The sequence below is a fragment of the Festucalex cinctus genome, chromosome 16 (assembly GCF_051991245.1).
Source record: "Festucalex cinctus isolate MCC-2025b chromosome 16, RoL_Fcin_1.0, whole genome shotgun sequence".
Lineage (NCBI taxonomy): Eukaryota > Metazoa > Chordata > Actinopteri > Syngnathiformes > Syngnathidae > Festucalex > Festucalex cinctus.
In genome coordinates, this window is record NC_135426.1 from 2,520,698 (window position 1) to 2,546,500 (window position 25,803).

Consider the following 25,803-nt stretch of genomic DNA (forward strand, 5'->3'; position numbering starts at 1 on the left):
CCTCCTGCTTACTGTACATGCACTCTCCCAACTGCGCCACTGAGCAGTATCAGAAAGCCGGTCATAATGGTCTGTTGTATGTATGGAAGTGGGCGTGGAAAGTGGGACTTGGAAAAAATTCAGTGTCAGTCCCAATGAAAATTAATGGAGAAAAGTTGATCTTTAACATTAAATTATGCGAGTACTGTAAGTAATATGGAGTCAGACGATATATACAAATTTGAACGGTGTAAATCGGAAGTATTATGTGGGAGTAGTTTGACGGCAAAAAAGTGAGGAGTATAAAATGCTATAATAACTAGACTAAGCAATTTCTGGAGAAATTGCGTGGGAATGCTGAAAGCTGAATGCTAATAGCTGAATGCTAAGCTAAATGCTAATAGCTGAATGCTAATGAAGAAAATAGAAAGATAAATAATATGAAAATTACATAGTAATTAAAGCTACTATATGGAGGATTTCCCCAAAAAATATCTTAACAATAGCCTTTTTATTTGACCATTTATGACTGAAACATATTCTAATTAGTAGATCAACATCTTAGCTGTTCACAATGGGTACTCCTACAAGCCTCTGGCCAATATTATTTTGGAAGCGTCCGGTCCGAATCCTTCGAATTTCCCGCCCTCTGTCTGCGGGATGTGACATCATGCGCAGGTGGCAGTAGCGATTTGAAATTTTAAATCTTCCATATAGCTGCTTTAATTATTAATTACTAGTAACCAGTGAATGTGTCATTGAACATTAAATAGAATGCATTAAATACTGTATGTGGCAAACAAATTACAATGAAAGATAAATTGTGTGTAAATTTGAAATTTTCAATTGTAGATGAATTATAAATGAAAAGACAAAAGATGGAATTCAAGTAGTCTGAGGCTGGTTTCAACCCCTCGCCTCCTGTTTACTGTTCAATGAGCTACCGCACAGCCACTCTACCCACTGACCCATAGGAGACTTAGTGCCGGCATTGAAGTTTTTTGAAATGTAATTTAGAGTTGTCTTGCTATTCATCCACTACGTAGGCATTGCAGTCAATGAACTCGTCAAGATGGCCGCCGAGGTCAGGTGTGCCTTGTTGGGCTCCACTAACGGCATTTGTATTTTGCAATTTATCCTAATTATCAACTTTTTAACTTGGAACTTTTTAACCTGGAATTGTTCACATACGGAGACATTCATTAATCCCGCTAATGGCGAACTACCCAAACTTTATATGGAGCCACGACAGCTGGCTGCGGGCGGCGTGGTGATATCCGAACTACGACCTTCGGTGGCGAGCGGCGGGCCGATGCCAGATTCTCGACAATTGGCGACGAGCAGTGGGCCAGCGCCGGGACCGCGCCCTTTGACGGCGGGCTGTGGTCCGTCGTCAGAGGAACAGCCATGGGCTGGAGGCTGCGGGCCGAATCCCGAGCTACGATCGCTAGCACTAGCGGCCAGGAACAGCGAACTAGACACTGAGAATACTACACCTCCCAAATTTACAACCTGTAAGGTAACAGACAACGACAAACTAAACTTTTACAAACTGTCAATCACGCAAAAATTCTTTGGGACCCCGAAGCAAAACCAAAGGGGGTCCTTGGTGGACATATTAATATAAGAAGCCTCCCATCCAAAGCTGAGCAACTAGAAAAAATATTGTATGATTCAAACTTAGATTATCTCGGCTTGTCTGAAACATGGTTGACAGAAAATACGTCAGCAGGCATCTATAATATGCCGAACTACAATTTATTTAGAAGAGATAGACCAAATAAAAAAGGAGGAGGTGTGTTACTATATGTTAAGAATAATATAGAATGTAAACAGATTAATATCTCCCATAGTGGCCTGGAATGTGTGGGTGCCACAATTAGCCTATCCCCTGAAATGTCCTTTAACGTGTTAATATTATATAGGCCGCCAAATGCGAAGGAAGTATTTTTTGACATGTTAAAGGATGTTCTTAAAGATTGCAGCAATAAGGAAACTATTATTATGGGTGACTTCAACCTAAATTGGCTAGATAATACACGCTCCTGCAAAATGAGGCTTCTTGCTAAACAGTTTAATCTAACTCAGCTGATTAAGAATCCAACTCGAATAACCAGCTCTACAAAAACATTACTAGACTTAATATTTACTAATAAACCAGATCGTGTTCATAAAACTTATAATCTAATAACAGGGTTATCAGACCATAACCTAACGTTAGTCTCAAGGAAACTCTCGAAGACCCGTTATAGAAATCAAAACAGAGAAAAAACTTTTATATCATTTATCCCGAAGCGTGACAGGGAGCTTTTGGATATTGAAATAAAAACAACTATTCGAAACAACTTAGTTAGTGGCCAAGACACCGAGCAGGCCTGTGGTGTACTAAAGAATGCAATAACTCAAATCCTTTCTAAATTTACTATAATACAACAGCGAAAATTTAAGTATGTGGTTCCCCAGGAGGACTTCAGCCAACTCTAACAGCCGCACTGGACTTGGAATGTGTGGATGAAGATAAGGTTATTAAAACTAACTCATCTCTTCCAAATTCAAAAGCCAAAGACTCGTGGGGACTTGACCTGCTTCTATTAAAGAACTATAAAGATGTCTTTTTAGGGCCAATGACACATGTAATCAATCAATCATTTAGAGAAAATGTGTTTCCTTCCTCCCTCAAATCTGCAATCGTAACTCCTATTTTTAAATCAGGAAATAGAAAGGATATTAAGAATTATAGACCTATTAGTATACTCCCGATAGTTTCTAAAGTAATTGACAAGATTGTTGCTGAACAGCTAATTAAGCACCTTGATAATGGAAATATGTTGCATCCTATGCAATTTGGCTTTTCGACCCAAACATTCCACTGAAACAGCTTGTTGTTACCTTCTTGAGGTAATTAAACTCAGCCTGAATAAGGGAGGGGTGGTAGGCGCCATTTTTTTGGAATTACGTAAGGCATTTGATACTGTTAACCACTCAGTGTTATTGTCAAAAATGTTGAGTTTTAATCTTTCTGGAAACACCATTAGCTGGTTTAAATCATATCTTGTAGACAGATCTCAGTGTGTTAAAATTAATGATAAAATCTCACAGTCTAGACCATGCACTACAGGGGTAATCCAAGGATCTCTATTGGGGCCACTGCTCTTTAGCTTGTATATTAATGATCTTCCCTCTGTCTGTGATGATGTGAATGTCCTGATGTACGCGGATGATACTGTTTTTTTCACTCACGGTCCTGATGCAAGCTCAGTTGCTGCTAAGTTATCCTGTGTAATGACTAAAGCAACTGAGTGGCTGAACAAGTCCCACCTCACACTGAACACAGAGAAGACTATTGCTATGTACTTCTCCAACAGAACAATCCCAAACGCTCCCCCAAACATATCTGCTGATAATTTTATGATCCAAAATGTCAAAGAGGTCAAATATCTAGGTGTGTCCTTAGATACTATACTTAAATTCAATAATCATGTTAAAGCAGTATGCCGTAAATTAAAATTTAATATTTAAAACTTTAAACATATTAGGGATTCTTTATCCTTGGAAGCAGCAAAATCATACTTCAACGCAATGATTATTTTACAAATTTTGTATTGCCTGTCATAATGGTCTCAGGCTAAACAAACTGTTTTAAAACCTGTTAGAACATTATATAATCAAGCTCTAAAAATATTTGATAAAAAGCCAATGCAACACCACCATTGTAATATACTCGTAAAACATAATATGTTAAGCTTCGATAACCTTATCAGGTATTCTAATATCTGTTTGGTGCATAAAATTCTTAATGACGCAGCCCCACCCCCATTAAAAACATTTGCACATCTGCGATCACAATCAACAAACAGGGTGTCACGGTCTGCAGTGAGGGGTGATTGCAACATCCCAATAAGAAAGTATGTCTTTTCTCAATCAGTCTTTTCTTATAAAGCTATTAAAGAGTGGAAAGGGCTCCCCGACCACATGAAAAATAACACCAATTTTAATAGCTTTTCACGCGCAGTCAAAGGCTGGCTCCTTGAATATCAGTCCTGTCCACATTTTTAGTACTTGGGTACATGTCCATCAGACGATACCCTAGTGGGTACCGTCTGATGGACACAGCCACAAGTATAACTGTTGTTGCTTCAATAGCAAACATATTATAACTACTACCTCTACGATTTATGTATTTTGTGCTTGTTATAGATTTGTAAATTGATGTTGTGTATAATTCTGCCTCTTTTATTTTATAGGATATGTAATTTAACAATGCTGTACTGCGTATCTGATACTTCATATGTTAGTTGAATGTAATTTTGGTGCTTCGTATGTTGTTTGTATGTAGTTTTTAACCGTTATGTAATTTTATTTTATGAGGACTACAGATGGAATTTAGCATTTTGCTAAATCTGGTAGAGCCATCTTTTTAATGTTACTGCACACTGTCCTTTTAATAAACCAAACTCAAACTCAAACTCAACCAGCGAATGTGTCATTGAACATTAAATTGAATGTATTAAATAAAACGTATGTTAAATGAATAAAGAAAGATACATTGGTTGTAAATTACATATGAGAAATTATGAATGAATTATAAATTAAAAGACAGAAATTTAAACTCAACAAGTCTGACACTGGTATCGAACCCTCGCCTCCTGTTTACTATTCAATGATCTACTGCACTGCCACTCTATCCACTCACCCACAGTAGAGTTGTTGTCATCATTGAAGTGTGAAATGTAATTGAGAGATGTCTTACTGAACCAGCGTGTCATTGAACATTAAATTGAATGCATTAAATAAAACGTATGTTAAATGAATAAAGAAAGATACATTGGCTGTAAATTACATATGAGAAATTATGAATGAATTATAAATGAAAAGACAGAAGTTTAAATGCAACCAGTCTGAGAATGGTATCGAACCCTCACCTCCTGTTTACTGTTCAATGAGCTACTGCACTGCCAATCTGTCCACTGACCCACAGTAGACTTGGTGGCATCATTGAAGTGTTGTGAAATGGAAGCAGCGAATGTGTCATTGAACGAATGCATTCAATAAAATGGATGTTAAATGAATAAAGAAAGATAAATTGGTTGTAAATTACAAATGAGAGCAATACTGTATGTGTTCATGCAATCTACTACAAAGTTGAGCCAAACTGAAACTAAACTAATTAGATCAATATTTTAGTGCCAGTATTGATCCGGTATCGATACTGTCGAGGTATCAATAATATCGATGACCTAACTTGTTGGGCTAAAAGTCATGGCTTATGGTGTAGTCATATTTAAAAGTGACATCTGATGCTGAACACTGAATGGACACTGGCAAAAAGAATTGTCTGCAACATGGCCTTGGCTGATTATTGCTAATACTCTGCTGCCACCTGCTGGCCGATTTTGAAACATGGAACCTAATAACTACCAATGGTTAAAGCCACCACTTTCTGTCAAGCTGCTTGTCAAACCTTTCTCTCTGCTCTCGTGTAAAATAAAAAAAAAAAAATAAATAAAAAAAAAAAAAAAAAAAAAAAAAAAAACGTACACGTGTTTGGGAATGAAATGCAAAGTATTCAACGTTTTTGGGTTTGAATGTGAATTGCTCATTTAAAACTTTAAAAACTCATAAATGGTCATACAAAAACACTATTGTGAAGATATTTTGTGTCAAATTATTACAAAGCGCAACTATAAGGAATTATACAATGACTACTATATAAAATCAAAGTTATGCTAAAACGTTTCCCAACGAGGGATCGAACCACTCTCTCCCACGGGCCAATCCATTGCTTTAACCATTCAACTATCACGGACATGTAGATGACTATGACAATACATAGTATTGTATTTAGTATCCACATTTTATTTAAACGGTCTCGCAGCGATTTCTTTTCTCTTTTTTTATTAGTAGTGCAAACAAATGGTCTCTCGGATTCGCTGCCTGGCGCCAAGCAATGGTACCATAACCTACATCGCTGCACGTACTAGCAATTGCAATGCTGTTGTGAATAAATTGCCGTTATTTATATTTGAAATATAAAAAAAAAATAAAACAAACAAAAAAAGCCTGACTTCCACCAGGATCGACCATGTGAACTTATAATTCGTGTCCACGGTGTTTCGCCGCTCACCCACGCAGGAAGGATGTTATAGTTTGCTCCAAACGTGTAGTAATCAATTTTAAGTGTCTTAGAAAGCGGAAAAAATGTTGATAAAAACTTAGTCATGCTAGATCACATTGAATATAATGATCTTATATGTTTTTTTGTTTTTTGCTGATAAAATGTAAACATGCAAGTGACATTTCAGTAATAAACTATGAAAAAAGAAAAAAAAACTCTGGCCAGCAGATGGCATCTCTTTTCACTGGGTTCCTGTGGACACTTGTTGGATCAGAACAACTTATCGAGCCACTTCTCGTCGCGAGCGCGTGACACTTGCCGAGTGTCTGCTTCGAGGGTGACGTTATATTGTGTGTTGCAAATAAATAACAAATAAATAAATAAATAAATAAATAAAGAGACGAGCGATTGTGATACTTCTATCGTGAGCGCTGACACTCTTGTCCAGCGTCTGCTTTGAGTGTAACGTCACTAGCATTAACAAGTCACGTTTTACAATATTGACAAGAGCAAATGGCTGTTGTCAAGAGATTTGTTTTAACGTTTATTGAAAAAAAAATAAAAAATACATGCTTGACTGGGATCATACCCACGATGTCATGACTCGCGTTTTCGTGTGCTATCCGCTCAGCTACGGAGGAAGGACTTGTAGCTTTGCTTCAAATTTGTATTATCAAGTGATCCACAGGGCGTAAGAGCGTAATAAAGTGATTCACGCTATCTCTATTCACGTTTTATTTACAAAATCGATGGATGCACTTAGGGTTAGTATATTAATTTGTTTATGTAAAACAATTGAACCATGTCAATTTCTGTAATGAAAGTTGGGGGGGGGGAATAACATTTTCACACGGAGATTCGAACTTGGGACTTCCGTGTCACTGCAAGGGCCCTACGCTAAAGCACTTACCGCAAGAGCTACTTGACTTGGTGAGCAACAGAGCCAATCGGCGTATTTGTACCTCCTTATTACTGGACAAAGCCCCGCTCGACCACCACAGCTGCAATAAAGTATGTGACATTGTTTTTATTATTTTATTTAAACTTCCTCCTTTGCTGCACTACACTGCACTCCTTCCTATTTAAACTTCCTTTTTTTTTTTTTTTTTTTTTTTTTTACATAATTTACATAATTGATGGATGCACTGAGGTTTAGTACATTAATTATTTTATGTGAAACAATTGGAAAATATCCATGTCTGAAATGAAAATTGGGGGTGATTTTCCTACCGAGGTTCGAACCCGAGCTTGGGTGTAAAAATGCAACCGCAGGCAAGTTACTTACCAGGTGAGCTAATGGGGCTTGCTGCAAATCAGAGCAAATTGGCGTATTTGTCTTTCAAAGTGTCATCTAATGCTGAGCCATCAGCACTGATTTGAAACATATGTGTTTAACCATGTCAGTATAACGCAATTCCTGGTATGATAGTCAGTTGCTATACTTAATATCCGTTTACGTAATAGCCACGGACACATGTGCAATGTACAGTCGGCGGTGGCTTTGAACGTGCGACCTGCTGCTTACTGTACATGCACTCTCCCAACTGTGCCACTGAGCAATATCAGAAAGCCGGTCATAATGGTCTGTTGTATGTATGGAAGTGGGCATGGAAAGTGGGACTTAGAAAAAAAATCAGTGTCAGTCCCATTAAAAACGAATGGGGAAAAGTTGATCTTTAACATTAAATTATGCGAGCACTGTAAGTAATATGGAGTCAAATGATAAATACCCCTAAGGCGTGAATTTTGTCAGCAAATTGAAATTTGAACGGTGTAAATCAGAAGTATTATGTAGGAATAGTTTGATTGCAAAAAGTGTTGAGAATAAAATGCTATAATAATAATAATAAGTATAATAATAATAAAGGTTAGAAACAACATATGCTTTCAGCATTCCCACAATAAGTAAGATGAAAGAATCTCAATAACATATGTGGGAATACAAGCAGCATACACCTTAAGTGTTCCAGTCTTCTTTTATTGGAAAACATTGAACAATATCGGTGAAATAATGCAAACAGCTTATTTTAACTGCACTGTAAGTATTTCTCTCAAATAAAAATAAAAGCCTATTAATAATCTCAGCAGAAGAGGATACTTTTTCAGACCACTGAGGAGAGAGATGAAATCGGTGGAAAAGATTGATTTGCCGATAAATCAGCCGGCTGATCAAATAGTGCACCCCTAATTTTAATATTAACCGGAATAAGTACGATTGAAAACGTGTAACAGATGTAACGTCATCTCGCAGCAGCCAATCGAAAAGTACCAAAAGATGATGTCGCTCCCACGGTGTTTTTTAAATATTGTGCACAAGTAATACACATTTTAAAAAAAACAAAAAACAACAACACTGAAACTAACTAAAACTGAAAACGAATTATTACTAACTTAATTTAAAAAACAAAACTCAAAACGAAATCAAAACTAACTCTAATGAAAAATTCCAAAACTACAACTGCTGTGTGAAGAAAAACAAAAGCCAGAGACTGAGTTCTATTTTTTTATATTGAGAATTTTCACCAGCGACAATCAAAGAGTAGTTTACATAATTGACATTCATTTATAATAAATACAAAAGTACACCAAAAAAATGAATGTGAAAAGGTGTGACATTTTTTTTCCAATCAACTTGATATGTATCTTTATAAATAATTATAAAATAAGTCAATTTGCATTTTTCATTGTTGTTCTGTTCCACTATTACAACTCTTCTTCTACTTCTTCTTTCGGATTTTCCCTTCAGGGGTCGCCACAGCGAATCAGTTGCCTCCACTAACTCTGTCCTCTGCATCCTCTGCTCTCACACGAACTACCTTCATGTCCTCTTTAACTACATCCATAAACCTCCTCTTTGGTCTTCCTCTCGATCTTCTGCCTGGCATTTGAAAACTCAGCATCCTTCTTCCAATATAGTCACTATCTCTCCTCTGGACATGTCCAAACCATCGAAGTCTGGCCTCTCTGACTTTATCTCCAAAGCTTCTAACATGTGCTGTCCCTCTGATGTACTCATTCCTGATCCTACCCAACCTGGTCACTCCCAGGGAGAATCTCAGCATCTTCATCTCTGCCACCTCCAGCTCTGCCTCCTGTCTTTTTCTCAGTGGCACTGTCTCCAGACCAAACAACATTGCTGGTCTCACCACAGTTTTATAAACCTTTCCTTTCATTTTAGCTGAAACTCTTCTATCACACATCACATCTGACACTTTTCTCCACCCGTTCCAGCCTGCCTGCACACGCTTCTTCACTTCTTTTCCACACTCTCCATTGCTCTGGACTGTAGACCCTAAATACTTAAACTCCTCCACCTTCTTGGTCTCTTCTCCCTGTAACCTTACTCTTCCACTTGGGTCCCTCTCATTCACGCACAGATACTCCGTCTTGCTACGGCTAACCTTCATTCCCCTCCTTTCCAGGGCAAACCTCCACGCCTCTAGCTTCTCCTCCACCTGTTCCCTGCTCTCACTACAGATCACTATGTCATCTGCAAACATCATAGTCCATGGGGATTCCTGTCTAACCTCATCTGTCATCCTGTCCATTACCATTGTGAACAAGAAGGGGCTCAGAGCTGATCCCTGATGTAGTTCCACCTCCACCTTGAACTCCTCCGTCATACCTACAGCACACCTCACCACTGTCTTAGTCCTCATACATGTCATGCACCACTTGAACATACTTCTCCGCCACTCCAGACTTCTTCATACAAAACCACAGTTCCTCTCTGGGCACTCTGTCATAAGCTTTCTCCAGGTCAACAAAGACACAATGCAGCTCCTTCTGACCTTCTCTGTACTTCTCAATCAGCATCCTCAAAGCAAATACTGCATCTGTCGTACTCTTTTTTATTTTTTTATTTTTATTTTTTTATTTTTTTTATTTTTTTTGGCATGAAACCATACTGCTGCTCACAAATGTTCACATCTGCCCTCAGACAAGCTTCCACTACTCTTTCCCATAGTTTCATTGTGTGGCCCATCAGCTTTATTCCTCTGTAGTTGCCACAATTCTGCATGTCTCCCTTGTTCTTAAAAATGGGCACCAGCACACTTCTCCTCCATTCCTCAGGCATTTTCTCACTATCTAAGATCCTGTTGAACAACCCAGTCAAAAATTCTACTGCTACCTCTCCTAGACACTACCATACCTCCACAGGTATGTCATCAGGACCGAGTGCCTTCATCCTCTTCAATGCCCTTCCCACTTCATCCTTACTAATCTTTGCTACTTCCTGGTCCACAACAGTCACCCCTTCTACTCTTCGTTCTCTCTCATTTTCCTCATTCATCAACTCTTCAAAGTACTCTTTCCATCTTCCCATCACACCGCTGGCATCTGTCAACACTCTTCCATCCCTATCCCATCCCTATCCTTTATTACCCTAACCTGCTGCACGTCCTTCCCATCTCTATCTCTTTGCCTTGCCAACCTGTATAGATCAGTCTCTCCCTCCTTACTGTCCAACCTTGCATACAAGTCATCGTAAGCCCCTTGTTTGGCCTTTGCCACTTCTACTTTCACCTTACACTGTATTTCCCTGTACTCCTTTCTACTTTCTTCAGTCCTCTCAGTGTCCCACTTCTTAGCTAACCTCTTTCTCTGGATCCACGTCTGCACCTCCTCATTCCACCACTAAGTCACCTTATCTCCTTTCCTTCCAGATGACACACCAAGGACTGTCCTACCTGTATGCCTGATCACATTTGCTCTAGTTGTCCAGTCATCTGGGAGCACATCCTCACCACCCAGAGCCTTTCTCAACTCCTTCCTGAAAGTCATACAACACTCTTCCTTTTTCAGCTTCCACCATTTCGTCCTCGGCTCTGCCCTTGGCCTCTTTGTCTTCCTCACCAGCAGAGTCATCCTACACACAACCATCCTATGCTGTCTGGCTACACTCTCACCTACCACTACTTTGCAGTTGCTGATCTCCTTCAAATTACACCGTCTACACAAGATGTAGTCTACCTGTGTACTTCTACCTCCACTCTTGTAGGTCACCCTATGTTCCCGCCTCTTCTGGAATAAAGTATTCACAACAGCCATTTGCATCCCTTTTGCAAAATCAACTACCAGCTGTCTTTCTGCGTTCCTCTCCTGGATACCAAACCTGCCCATCACCTCCTCATCTCCTCTGTTTCCTGCACCAACATGTCCATTGAAGTCTGCACCAATGACAACTCTCTCACTTCTAGGGATGCTCTGCATCATTTGACGCAAAATATGCCCACCCCAATCCAGAGAGCGAGAGAGATTTTTCAATGTTGGTTTAGGACACATAACGTAACCAGGGTTGATCGGCAATGGCGGGGAGGCATTTTATGATCATTTTTACGTGCCAGATGCATACTGTACGCCCACGCCAACCTCTGAAAATATATTTTTAAAAGACGATCACACCAATTTAATGAATGACGTCGTTATCGTCCTCTCTGTTTTGTACAGTTAAATGGCACTATAAACGCTTACTTTCGGTCCAACCTGGCTTTCGGATAATGTCATCTTTCTCACAACTGTGGCAAATCCATTGCCATTAGAGATAGACCGATATGCTTTTTTCAGGGCCGATACCGATTATCGGTAGTCAAGGAGGCTGATAACCGGTATTTGAAGCCGATATTCATTTGCAGTAAAAGTTAAAATGTTGGCACCAAATTTTTTAATAATGCAAACCCTAACCGTTCTTTACAATGGATTCTCACACTGCACTTTTCATTTTACATCCTTCCATCTGCAATAAGACGTTGGTGGCGGGGGGAGTTAAATGTGGGGGCCAACGTTACATGACCTTTTATAGCATTTAGGATACTTGTAGTTTTATTATATAAATGTTATATTTTTATATTTTAAAGTAATGGGAGGAACCCTGTCATTCAAAATGTGCATCAACTGTGGCATTACTTATTACTACAGCAAAAAAAAATTAAAAATTCCATGAGAAAAACTATTCATCCCTGAACACCATACAGTTCTTGTAGACCTTATTCTCATTATGATTATTGTTATTGTTACCATATAGACAGTATTGATAAGTTTAGGATCTTAAATCTAGAACAGCAATATCATGCTACTCCTCTCTACAAGAGAACTGTCAAAAGACAGCTTCAGGATACAGCACACTTCATCATGTAGTTTACTGCCACTTAGGATGTTCCAATCAACGCAGAAAAAGGTAGAGTAAAATAACTTGGTTATAATAATAGTAAGAATAACTTGGTTAAACAGACATTGTTGCGGTGGACCGCTGCCAGTTTCTGCTGTTTAATGTGTTTTACACTTATAGACACGTGTGTATATGGGCTAGAGATCGACCGATATGCTTTTTTCAGGGCCGATACCGATTCCGATTATCGGTAGTCAAGGAGGCAGATAACCGATATTTGAAGCCGATATTCATTTGCAGTAAAAGTTAAAATGTTGGCACCAAATTTTTGAATAATGCAAACCCTAACCGTTCTTTACAATGGATTCTCACACTACACTTTTCATTTTACATCCTTCTATCTGCAATAAGACGTTGGTGGCGGGGGGAGTTAAATGTGGGGGCCAATGTGACATTACCTTTTATAGCATTTGGGATACTTGTAGTTTTATTCTATAAATGTTATATTTTTATATTTTGAAGTAATAGGAGGAACCCTGTCATTCAAAATGTGCATCAGCTGTGGCATTACTTATTACTACAGCAAAAATAAATAAAAAAATTCCATGAGAAAAACTATTCATCCCTGAACACCATACAGTTCTTGTAGACCTTATTATGATTATTGTTATTGTTACCATATAGACAGTTTTGATAAGCTGAGGATCTTAAATCGAGAACAGCAATATCATGCTACTCCTCTCTACAAGAGAACTGTCAAAAGACACTTCATCATGTAGTTTACTGCCACTTAGGATGCCCCAATCAACGCAGAAAAAGGGTTGAGTAAAATAACTTGGTTATAATAATAGTAAGAATAACTTGGTTAAACAGACATTGTTGCAGTGGACCGCTGCCAGTTTCTGCTGTTTAATGTGTTTTACACTTATAGACACGTGTGTATATGGGCACACTATTCTCTCACTACTGTACTGTACTGTATCACTTAATGGCACAGATGTACTTGTCTAAGTAATAACTGGGCTGCAACATTGCTAATTCACATTAACAAGCACTATCTTAGCTGTCCACATGAATAGTTACTAACACACGAGAAAGTTATACAACACACCAAACATGAGCTCATTATTCAAAGTATGATGCACGTAACGAAATTACATCACTGAACATTAATTGCAGCCGTGTACGGCCGTAGATGTTACATATTAGTGGCATCCATTGAGAGGATAATGTCCCAAATGACGGCAGACATGACGTGAAAAGAGAGACAAAACGAGCAAATAAGCACACTATACTTTAGTGCACTTCTCTACTAATGCCAAACATACGGAAGAGGACACGTTCGTGTAGTTAAACGGTGTTTGAGACACTTAATTAGTTACGGAGCGGACTTTAACGAGGTGCACAACGAGCTGTCAATCAAATCGACGTCGAAGCTTAAGGCACACAATGGCAAACCAGTGCGACAAATAAACACAATATAAAGTAACTAAACGCTATTTAGTGTCATTGTGGGATCTCACTGCATAATAACCGCTATGCAACAAGTAATGGACGTGACCCAGAATGCAATGTGTGCGTCACGAGAGGTAAATATAATGACGTTACTCTACTCTTAACATGGAACTAGACAATATAATAATGACAACTGTTAATATTTGGAACCTTTCTAACAAACATTATTTACTTAATTAAGTGAAAATGTGTGTGATTCCCTCCCCGAGTAGTTCAAGTAGCGAATTAGCTACTGGGTGTTAGCCTACATGCTAAGCTGAACACACCACTGTTAGCTAGCGGGGATTCAATGCAAGGCAATGCAGCTCCATTCATATAGTGCATTTAATACACAACATAATTCAATGTGTTTAGCTTATCATGGTGAAACGATCGGCGGAGTCTCTTCTCTTTTAACTTACCTTCGAAGCATGTGTCTGTCGCGTTGTGTACGTGGGTGCGTGTGTGACCGGCTACTGTGATACAGGCATACACTACTGATTGGTTCTGGCTCTTGCACGGCTAACCAATCAAATGCTGCTATGGGCGTTACATTGCTGGAGTTGGACTCCATAACAGACAGAGACGCTCTGGGCTGCATTCGAAGCGAAAAGACGGAGTTTTAAATGGATCGCTCATATCGGCCGTCAGATTAATAAAACAGACCGATACCGATATGTACCAATATGTCAAATATCGGCCCCGATTATCGGCCCGACCGATTATCGGTCGATCTCTAATATGGGCACACTATTCTCTCACTACTGTACTGTACTGTATCACTTAATGGCACAGGTTTACTTGTCTAAATAATAACTGGGCTACAACATTGCTAATTCACATTAACAAGCACTATCTTAGCTGTACACATGCATAGTTATTAACACACGTTATACAACACACCAAACATGAGCTCATTATTCAAAGTATGATGCACGTAACGAAATTACATCACTGAACATTAATTGCAGCCGACTACGGCCGTAGATGTTACATATTAGTGGCATCCATTGAGAGGATAATGTCCCAACTGACGGCAGACATGACGTGAAAAGAGAGACAAAACGAGCAAATAAGCACACTATACTTTAGTGCACTTCTCTACTAATGCCTAACATACGAAAGAGAACACGTTCGTGTAGTTAAACGGTGTTTGAGACACTTAATTAGTTACGGAGCGGACTTTAACGAGGTGCACAACGATCTGTCAATCAAATCGACGTCGAAGCTTAAGGCACACAATGGCAAACCAGTGCGACAAAAAAACACAATATAAAGTAACTAAACGCTATTTAGTGTCACTGTGGCATCTAACTGCATAATCGCTGTACAACAAGTAGTGGACGTGACCCAGAATGCAATGTGTGCGTCATGAGAGGTAAATATAATGACATTACTCTACTCTTAACATGGAACTAGACAATTTAATAATGACAACTGTTAATATTTGGAACCTTTCTAACAAACATTATTTACTTAATTAAGTGAAAATGTGTGTGATTCCCTCCCCGAGTAGTTCAAGTAGCGAATTAGCTACTGGGTGTTAGCCTACATGCTAAGCTGAACACACTACTGTTAGCTAGCGGGATTCAATGCAAGGCAATGCAGCTTCATTCATATAGTGCATTTAATACACAACATAATTCAATGTGTTTAGCTTATCATGGTGAAAAGTTCGGCGGAGTCTCTTCTCTTTTAACTTACCTTCGAAGCATGTGTCTCGCGTTGTGTCCGTGGGTGCGTGTGTGTGACCGGCTACTGTGATACACGGCTTACACTACTGATTGGTTCTGGCTCTTGCACGGCTAACCAATCAAATGCTGCTATGGGCGTTACGTTGCTGGAGTTGGACTCCATAACAGACAAAGACGCTCTGGGCTGCATTCGAAGCGAAAAGACGGAGTTTTAAATGGATCGCTTATATCGGCCGTCAGATTAATAAAACAGGCCGATACCGATATGTACCAGTATGTCAAATATCGGCCCCGATTATCAGCCCGGCCGATTATCGGTCTATCACTAATTGCCATGTGTGGTAAATCAGGTGCAAATTTGCTCCAAGCTGTCAGTTTTGTGGGCGTGTTTGCGCCGGTATATGATTACAGCAATATCCTTAGTGAATAGGTTGGTAACTGGGCGCAGACTGCGGGTGCAGTTGTGGTGCAATATTTCGCGCTATTACCGGACGCAGCGCATTCTTAGTGAATATACCCCTAAGTGTGCTCATTCTCATCCCGGCAAAGCGTTCAAATCATGCTGTGGCTTTCACGCATTCCCGAACGATGTTTGTTTGTTGGCTGGTGAAAATGTTCAAAATTCATGCAATGCATTCATGTGCATGCAAGATGTGCGCGTGCGTGTGTGTTTTAGGCCAATGAGCAATCCCACCTTGTCTGCTTCCTGTGTGGCGATGGGAGGAGATGACAGTGACGTCTCATCCTGTTTGTGGGATTCAAAGAAAAAAAATCGTCAAAATGCGTTTTGCAACTATGCGATCAAATGGAGTCAAACCTTTTTCATTCGGGAATAAAATGAATTTGGTGTGACTTCTGACAAGCAGGTGATAAAACCATTAAAAATCCACAAATTTGTATTCAAACAAAAATTGCTGAAAAGTTCATTAAATGATCACAGCGCAACAAATGCATCGGCTGCTAATTAAAGACTCAGGAAGTAGGTGTGCAATTCATTTGCTGCTTTCCCCGAGAAGATGCGATTGAAAGGGCGTGTGACAGGCCCACTAACGAGAAGGCGTCTGGATGTCATCCGGCGGCGCGTCAACCTGCAAATTAGGCCGCCTACCTACCTCCTCTTTTTGCTGGTCATAATGGCGGGCATCGACAAACTCCGCCCACCGCTCGCTCTCGCTGCTCGTCTGGGAGGAGAAGAGAGGGCAGAGGAGAGATCGGGTTTCGTTATTGTCCTTTGGCATTTGCAATATCGGCAAGCGGAGCATTCAAGAGCATTCAAGCATCCACTGAGCATCCAAAAAAGCGCATCATGGACATCACACGTGTGCATTCCAGACTGAATGACTTTTTTTTTTGTGTGTCATGCAGTGTTGCCGGTAACGCGTTCGCGTTACTGAAAAAAGTTGCTTTCTAAAGTAACTAATAGTCTAACGCGTTACTTTATTCTACAAAGTAGTCTGATTAAAGTTACTGTCCAGAGAATCAATGCGTTACTCCACATTTTCATGAAGAAGGCAAACTATCTCACTGTTGTAACAGTCACAAACAACTACTGCTAACTACGAATATGAGGCAGAAGTCATTGATCACCACACTGAATTCAGCCATGGTCTGGTCATGAATGGTTTGCACATTCAAAACAAAAGTGATGATACTTTTACTACTAGTTTTATTAACCAACAGGCACACAACACAACAAAAAAAGTGTGCATTATGGACCATAAAAGTGGTAAAAAAAATAATTTATTTCCATCCTCAACTGGTCCGTGAAGCATTATGGGATGAGGTCGTCTTCGCCCTCTCGCCAGGGGGAGTGATGTCAGACAAGATACGTTTTCAGTAGGGGTGGAACAAAAAAACGATTCGACCGAACCATCGTTCGTCAAGGGGAGCTAAACGACCGTATCGGTTGCGAGTGAGGCTTTATGGTTTTCATAACAATAGCAAGAGTTCTGCGCCGTGCTCTACTTGTTTTGTTTACATTTCAGTAGCATCACCATTCAAGCTACTTCCGTGTTTCCGTGCTCGCGACACGGCGCGCGCGCGCGCAACGAGTGACAACATACAAATGGAGACAGTTAGCAGAAGCCGGTGCCGTACATCTCGGTATTTCCCATGGCTATCGAGTCCTCTCGGTGCACTTGTATGTCTCGGGCCGGCGTTGGTACTGCGCGCGAGCCAAAAAGAATAACTCCCGTGACGATCCAATGCATGGATTCAAACGGCACAGGTATGTCCCACAGCCAACACACCAGCTAAGCTAAAAGCACACTGCAAGTATCTCATTTCTCAGTTTGTGGCTCCCTGTCAATGTCTACAACTAGCATGAGCAGCAGATAGAAGAACTGAGACGTGCCCGCGATTACGACAGCCCAAAAAACAAAATATAAACAGTAGTGATTCTGTGGTCATCATCGTGTCTCAGATTAAAAAAACAAAAAAAGATGTCATACATTAACCAAAAATGAAAGTGATGACAAAAGAAAAAACAATTGTTAAATACAAAAATTGTTGATTAAAAAGGGAAATGAACTTTTGGAAATATTTTTGCATATATTAAGTGGTTAAAATGTGTTTGATAGATTTATTGTTCCATAAGGTGGCTTCATATTTCTTTTGGCTGGACGGTAGGTTTATTTCATGTCTTAAATTTATGTTTCTGAAATACTTCACAATGTGCAAATATTCTGTTTAATTGTGTTGGTGTCTGTCTAAAGGTTAAATATTTATATTTAACATTAAATTATCAACCTTTTGTTTTCCTGATCCTTATTTTGAAGAGAAAAAACAAAACAAGAGAGACTGCCTATTTTGTTTTTCATAAAAAAAACCTTTATTTTCATGTTAAAAATGCACTTTCAATAAAGTATTTGGAACTCCGTTTCTACTGCATTATTTTTATGTTGAGATGGTGTTATCGGCAGCTGCTGAAAGTAACTAAAAAAGTAACTTTTAATCTAACTTAGTTACTTTTAAAATCAAGTAATCAGTAACGCAATTTAGTTACTTTTAAAACCAAGTAATCAGTAAAGTAACTAAGTTACTTTTTCAAGGTAACTGTGGCAACACTGGTGTCATGGAAGGACAAGCAGTATAGGAAAAAAGAATGGCTAGTGAAGAGACTAACTCTTTAACACCCAAAAACCAACCCCAATAGTGGCAGCCAATTTCGAGCATTTAAACTCATCTTTCAAGGCAAACAGAATTTTGTGCGCTATGATTACATAAACATGGTGGATACATGAAATATCTCAGTCCATTTTTTCATTAGAAAAAAAAAGAAGTAAATTTCTACCTTATTCCGTTCTTTAGTAATCACCATTTGAAAAGAGGTTATTTGAGTGGCATAAGTGAAAATAGAAAAAATAATGGGAAAATCAGCTTTTTGTGAAAGATACATTTTGTGCACAACAGTGACTTTGTCGCAAATATTTTTTGTTTTGTGACACCCTGTGAATTAGATTGAATGTGACAAAGGCTTTGATCATTCACGTCATCCTTGAAAACGTTCCATTTCATCAGATTCTGTCATGTTTCATTGGAATTTGCTCCACAGGGAGCCCACTGAAAAGCGATCCAATGCTACTATCTGCTGGTCATCGTGAGTGGCTGTTTTTCACAACCCTAATGACACAGCGGCGCTGCACAAGATGTTGCACTGCCCATTGAGAATGAAAGAAAAAATAAAACAAAACAAAACAAAAAATATAGTGAATGTCAATTAACGTTTTTGGTGGCATTCATTGTGATTTTTAGCATACGTTATTAAACGTTATTAAACGTTTTTGGCGGTCAAAGAGTGAAAAATAATACATTGGGGATTTTTTTATAAGAATAATTTCAATTAGTAAAATAAACAAGGGGAGATTGATTATAAAACAAACAAGAAACCAAACTAAAATTTCTTTTTTTTAAATTCAAACAACAAAATTCAACAACAATTCAAACGTCTACATTTGCTACGCAAACTGTATGCCGGCTCAATCACTAACTCAAATGAATCATCATTGGAACCAGATTTAAGAAAAAAAAAAAAATCAAATTTAACATTTCCAGACCTTATCTTGTCAAATCAACAAATTGAATTTATTGGACTCATTATGCTTTTTTCTATTTATGGATACAACTATAACCCCTCACTATAATGTGAATCACTTTTTGCAGTCTGATTTGTTTTGTTTTGTATTGCCTCTGAATGGTTGCCATGACAACGAAAGTATGCAGTCTTTGTTTAGTTTATTATTTTTATAGATGTTCTTATTTGTACATAAAACCATTTATAGTTTTGTTTTTCTGTTTATTTTAATGAAAAAATGTAGCGAATATTCCGGTAGCAATCACTTCCGGTTCGGGTCAAAAAGTTTGGAAGGCGCTAGAACGCGAGAGAGAGACACAAAGAGAAGAGAGAGAAAAAACACAAGCCAAATACAATTCAATACTTCAATTAAATATTGATGGAATCCTTACTGACGATAAGCAGAAAATCTCAACATTTTGTCATAAATATTACTTGGCCCTGTACAAATCTAAATTTGATAAACATAACATGGTTGAATTTTTTAGGTGTATTGATTCCGTTAATTTAATTAGCCAGGAAGAGAAGGAAAGGTGCGATTCTCCTATTGTGCTACAAGAAATATCCATCCATCCATCCATCCATCCATCTTCTTCCGCTTATCCGAGGTCGGGTCGCGGGGGCAGCAGCTTTAGGAGGGAAACCCAGACTTCCCTCTCCCCAGCCATTTCAACCAGCTCCTCCGGCGGGATCCCAAGGCGTTCCCAGGCCAGCCGAGAGACATAGTCTCTCCAGCATGTCCTGGGTCGTCCCCGGGGCCTCCCGCCCGTGGGACATGCCCGGAACACCTCCCCAGGGAGGCGTCCAGGAGGCATCCGAACCAGATGCCCGGGCCACCTCAGCTGGCTCCTCTCAACGCGGAGGAGCAGCGGCTCGACTCTGAGTCCGTCCCGGATGACCGAGCTTCTCACCCTATCTCTAAGGGAGAGCCCGGACACCCTGCAGAGGAAACTCATTTCGGCCGCTTGTATCCGGGATCACGTTCTTTCGGTCACGACCCACAGCTCGTGACCATAGGTGAGGGTCAGAACGTAGATTGACCGGTAAATCGAGAGCTTTGCCTTTTGGCTCAGTTCCTTCTTCACCACGACGGACCGATACAGAGTCCGCATCACTGCAGACGCTGCACCGATCCGCCTGTCGATCTCCCGCTCCATCCTACCCTCACTCGTGAACAAGACCCCAAGATACTTGAACTCCTCCACTTGGGGCAGGATCTCATCCCCAACCCGGAGAGGACACGCCACCCTTTTCCGACTGAGGACCATGGTCTCGGGTTTGGAGGTCCTGATCTTCATCCCAACCGCTTCACACTCACTGCAAACCGCTCCAGTGAGAGTTGGAGATCCCGGCCTGAAGAAGCCAACAGCACCACATCATCTGCAAAGAGCAGAGATGTGATGCTGAGGCCACCAAACCGGAACCCCTCAACGTCTCGTCTGCGCCTAGAAATTCTGTCCATAAAAATTATGAACAGAATCGGTGACAAAGGGCAACCTTGGCGGAGTCCAACCCTCACTGGAAATGAATCCGACTTACTGCCGGCAATGCGGACCAGACTCTGGCAACGGTCGTACAGGGACCGAACAGCCCGTATCAGGGGGCCCGGTACCCCCCACAGGACTCCCCGAGGGACACGGTCGAACCCCTTCTCCAAATCCAAAAAACACATGTGGACTGGTTGAGCGAACTCCCACGCACCCTCGAGGACCCTGCTGAGGGTGTAGAGCTGGTCCACTGTTCCACGGCCAGGACGAAACCACACTGCTCCTCCTGAATCCGAGATTCGACCTCCCGATGGACCTTACCAGGGAGGCTGAGGAGTGTGATCCCTCTATAGTTGGAACACACCCTCCGGTCCACCTTCTTAAAAAGGGGGACCACCACCCCGGTCTGCCAATCCAGAGGCACTGTCCCCCATGTCCACGCGATGTTGTAGAGGCGTGTGTTGTGACAGCCCCACAACATCCAGAGTCTTTAGGAACTCCGGGCGGATCTCATCCACCCCCGTGGCCCTGCCACCGAGGAGCTTTCCAACCACCTCAATGACTTCGACCCCAGAGATAGGAGAGCCCACCTCAGAGTCCCCAGACTCTGCTTCCTCAGAGGAAGACGTGTCGGTGGAATTGAGGAGGTCTTCGAAGTATTCCGCCCACCGATTCACAACGTCCCGAGTCGAGGTCAGCAGCACACCATCGCCACTATACACAGTGTTAATGGTGCACTGCTTTCCTCTCCTGAGATGCCGGATGGTGGACCAGAACTTCCTCGAAGCCGTCCGTAAGTCATTTTCCATGGCCTCGCCGAACTCCTCCCATGTCCAAGTTTTTGCCTCAGCAACCACCGAAGCCGCGTTCCGCTTGGCCAGCCGGTACCCATCAGCTGCCTCCGGAGTCCCACAGGCCAAAAAGGCCCGATAGGACTCCTTCTTCAGCTTGACGGCATCCCGTACCGCTGGTTACAAGAAATATTAGACGCTATAAATTTATAGCGTTATAAATATTAGACGCTATAAATCATCTTAAAAATAATAAATCTCCTGGGAATGACGGAATCAGCTCTGAGTTCTATAAACGTTTTTCTGAGTTAATTGCTCCATTCCTTCTCAAAGTTTTTACAGAGAGCTTGGGTGAATCCAAACTTCCTTCCACCATGACTCAAGGGCTTATTAGTCTTGTACCCAAACCAAAGAAAGATTTGCTCATGATTGATAATTGGAGGCCCATTAGCTTACTTGATAATGACTATAAATTGTTTGCAGGTGTTTTTGCCAAAAGGTTCAAAGGTGTTTTAAACTCAATTATAGATGAGAATCAGTCTGGATTTATGTGTAACCGTAATATTTTCAATAATGTTAGATTGATCTTTGACCTTATTGACTATTGTGATTTGATAATTGATGGTAGTTTTGTTCTTTTCCTGGATTTTTACAAAGCTTTCGACACTGTGCAAATAAAGGGATGCCTTTATTTTTGATTGCCTTCAAAGATTTGGATTTGGACCTTATCTTTGTGATGCCATGAAAACACTTTATGCAAATGCAAATAGCTCTATTAAACTAGAAATGCCATTTCTGGGGAAATGGCGTGTGAAGGCTGGAGAGCTGAATGAATACCTGTGGAATGATTTGGAATAATGTTGAATGATGATGAATGATATTGAAATATATTGAATGATATTGAATGGTGTTGAATGATGTTGAATGATACTGAATGAAATGGAATGAGCTTAACATGCTGAAGTTGGAATGGTTTAAATTCATCCAGAAATCTAGAAGCAGTTGAAGGAAGACAAATACCACAAAAGTAAAAATAAATCAGCAAGAACTCAAGTTAGCATGCTAACATTAGCATGAGCATGCTAAGCTAACATTAGCATTAGCATGCTAGTTTAGCATTAGCATGCTAAGCTAACATTAGCATTAACATGCTCAGCTAACATTAGCATTAGCATGCTAAGCTAAAATTAGCATTAGCATGCTAAGCTAACATTACCATTCACATGCTAAGCTAACATTAGCATTAGCATGCTAACTTAGCATTAGCATGCTAAGCTAACATTAGCATTAGCATGTTCAGCTAGCATTAGCATTAGCTAGCATTAGTATGCTAACTTAGCACTAGCATGCTCACTTCCTGTTGATTTCAGGCCACTTCCTCTTGAAATCGGGTCACTTCCTGTTGAAATCGGGTCACTTCCTGTTGATTTTAGGTCACTTCCTGTTGATATGAGGTCACTTCCTGTTAAAATCAGGTCACTTCCTGTTGATTTCAGGCCACTTCCTGTTGAAATCGGGTCACTTCCTGTTGATATGAGGTCACTTCCTGTTAAAATCAGGTCACTTCCTGTTGATTTCAGGCCACTTCCTGTTGAAATCGGGTCACTTCCTATTGATTTTAGGTCACTTCCTGTTGATATGAGGTCACTTCCTGTTGAAATCGGGTCACTTCCTGTTGATTTTAGGTCACTTCCTGTTGATATGAGGTCACTTCCTGTTAAAATCAGGTCACTTCCTGTTGATTTCAGGCCACTTCCTGTTGAAATCGAGTCACTTCCTGTTGAAATCGGGTCACTTTCTGTTGATTTTAAGTCACTTCCTGTTGATATGAGGTCACTTCCTGTTGAAATCGGGTCACTTCCTGTTGATTTTAAGTCACTTCCTGTTGATATGAGGTCACTTCCTGTTGATATGAGGTCACTTCCTGTTAAAATCAGCTCACTTCCTGTTAAGATCAGGTCACTTCCTGTTGAAATCGGGTCACTTCCTGTTAAAATCAGGTCACTTCCTGTTGATTTTAGGTCACTTCCTATTGAAATTTGGTCGAAATGGCGGAAATCCTAGGCGTCCCTAATCAATTGGCCAAGATGGCCGCCGCCCCCGGTGGACGACGTGGCGGAAATCCTAGGCGTCCCTAATCAATTGGCCAAGATGGCCGCCGCCACCGGTGGACGACGTGGCGGAAATCCTAGGCTTCCCGAATCAATTGGCCAAGATGGCCGCCGCCCCCAGTGGACGACGTGGCGGAAATCCTAGGCGTCCCTAATCCATTGGCCAAGATGGCCGCCGGCCTGTGGGTCCAGGTTGGCGAGAATCCTGGGCATATCTAATCATTTATCCAAAATGGCCGCCATTCATGGTAATTTGGAAAATGGCCGCCATGCGTGGTAAGTTCGGTGGTAAGATGGAAGAGCTCATGACGTGAAATGGTGGAATATATTATATATATATCGGTTTGGCGGCGCATGAGCATGCTGCGGCTTCAAGCTCTCCCCATTTGTGCGTGTTTTTCGTGTTTTTTTATGTGTATTTTTGTAAGCTGTTCGACTGTACCGGACTTTAAAATCAACTATAACCGAGTGGATTTGCTAAACATCGGCTTCCAGCAGAAAATGACTGTTTGTGGCGACTTTCATCGCATGCATGATATTCCGGATGAGATAGTGAGACCAGCGGGGTCTCCGTGGATTGTTATCGGGTCTGGTAGGCGACGGAGGCGGCGCCGCGAGAGGAAGCAGAAGCGTGGCTGCAGAGCCGGCCTGCTAACTCGGCTCAGGAAACAGCCACTCAAACCATCGCTGCCAAGCATTTACCTCTCAAACGCCAGATCCATGGTGAACAAGACGGAGGATTTGGATTTACAGCTGGCTGGAAGTCGTCACGTTCAAGAATGCAGCACGTTAATCATTACAGAGACGTGGCTGCACTCACAAATACCCGACGCTGCGGTGCAGCTAGCCGGCCGCACGCTAAACAGATCGGACAGGACCAGCGACTCCGGGAAAAGGAGAGGTGGTGGGCTTTGCATCTACGTGAATGAAGGTTGGTGTAATAACAGCACTGTAATGGACAAACATTGTTCCCCGGACCTGGAATTCATGTCGGTGAGATGCAGACCCTTCTTCTTACCAAGAGAGCTAGCTGTTATTATTTTCACTGCCGTCTACATACCACCGGATGCTAATGTAAAAACCTCTCTTTCTCTACTGCTTGACGCTATAAATAGTCATCTGTATGCCTACCCAAATGGCGGGCACATCATCGCAGGAGATTTTAATCAGGCAAATCTCAAAACTGTTTTACCAAAATTCTACCAACACGTGAAATGTCCAACAAGAGGTGATAAAACATTGGATCATGTGTACTCTAACATTAAGAGTGCATACAGACCCATACCCCTCCCCCACCTGGGACAGTCTGATCACATCTCACTGTTCCTGGCCCCAGCATACACCCTCAGCCGTCAAAGCAAGCCCAAAAGACAGACCATTACCACCTGGCCTGATGACGCCCTCCCTCGACTCCAGGACTGCTTTGAACAGACACAGTGGGAGACTTTCCACCACGAAGAACTGGCCACATTCACAGATACAGTACTGGCTTACATCAGGTACTGCATGGGCACGGTTACTGTGGAGAAGACCTTCCAGGTATACCCAAACCAGAAGCCGTGGATGACGAGCCAGGTCCGCTCGCTTCTCCGGGCCCGGGATGCAGCCTTCAGATCGGACGACGGTGCACTCTACAGCACAGCTCGTGCCAACCTGAGGAGAGGCATCAAGACCGCCAAAGCAGCCTACAAGGAGAAGATAGAAGGGCAACTCAACAACCCCCGACAGATGTGGCAGAGCTTACAGTCCCTCACCAACTACAAGGGCTGTGCTGCGACTCCTGGGGACTCAGACGCGGCATTAACAGAGGAGCTAAACAGTTTCTTTGCTCGCTTTGAGTCCCAAACTCAGAACTCAGTCACACCACCACATTCTTCATTACAACTCCCACCAACTTCTGGCACCACCTCACTGATTGTAGTGGTGGAAGACGTGAGACGGGTGCTCCGTG

The 25,803-nt window shown here is 41.2% G+C and overlaps 1 protein-coding gene across 1 annotated transcript in view; it reads right to left on the reverse strand.

Annotated features, from left to right (window-relative positions):
• Window positions 1-25,803, reverse strand: part of col7a1l (collagen type VII alpha 1-like) — a 267,567-nt gene that overhangs the window by 175,311 nt on the left and 66,453 nt on the right. Inside the window, 2 exon segments of the mRNA XM_077501253.1 lie at window positions 16,086-16,136; window positions 16,504-16,572. Of these exon segments, the coding sequence (XP_077357379.1) occupies window positions 16,086-16,136; window positions 16,504-16,572 (120 nt within the window).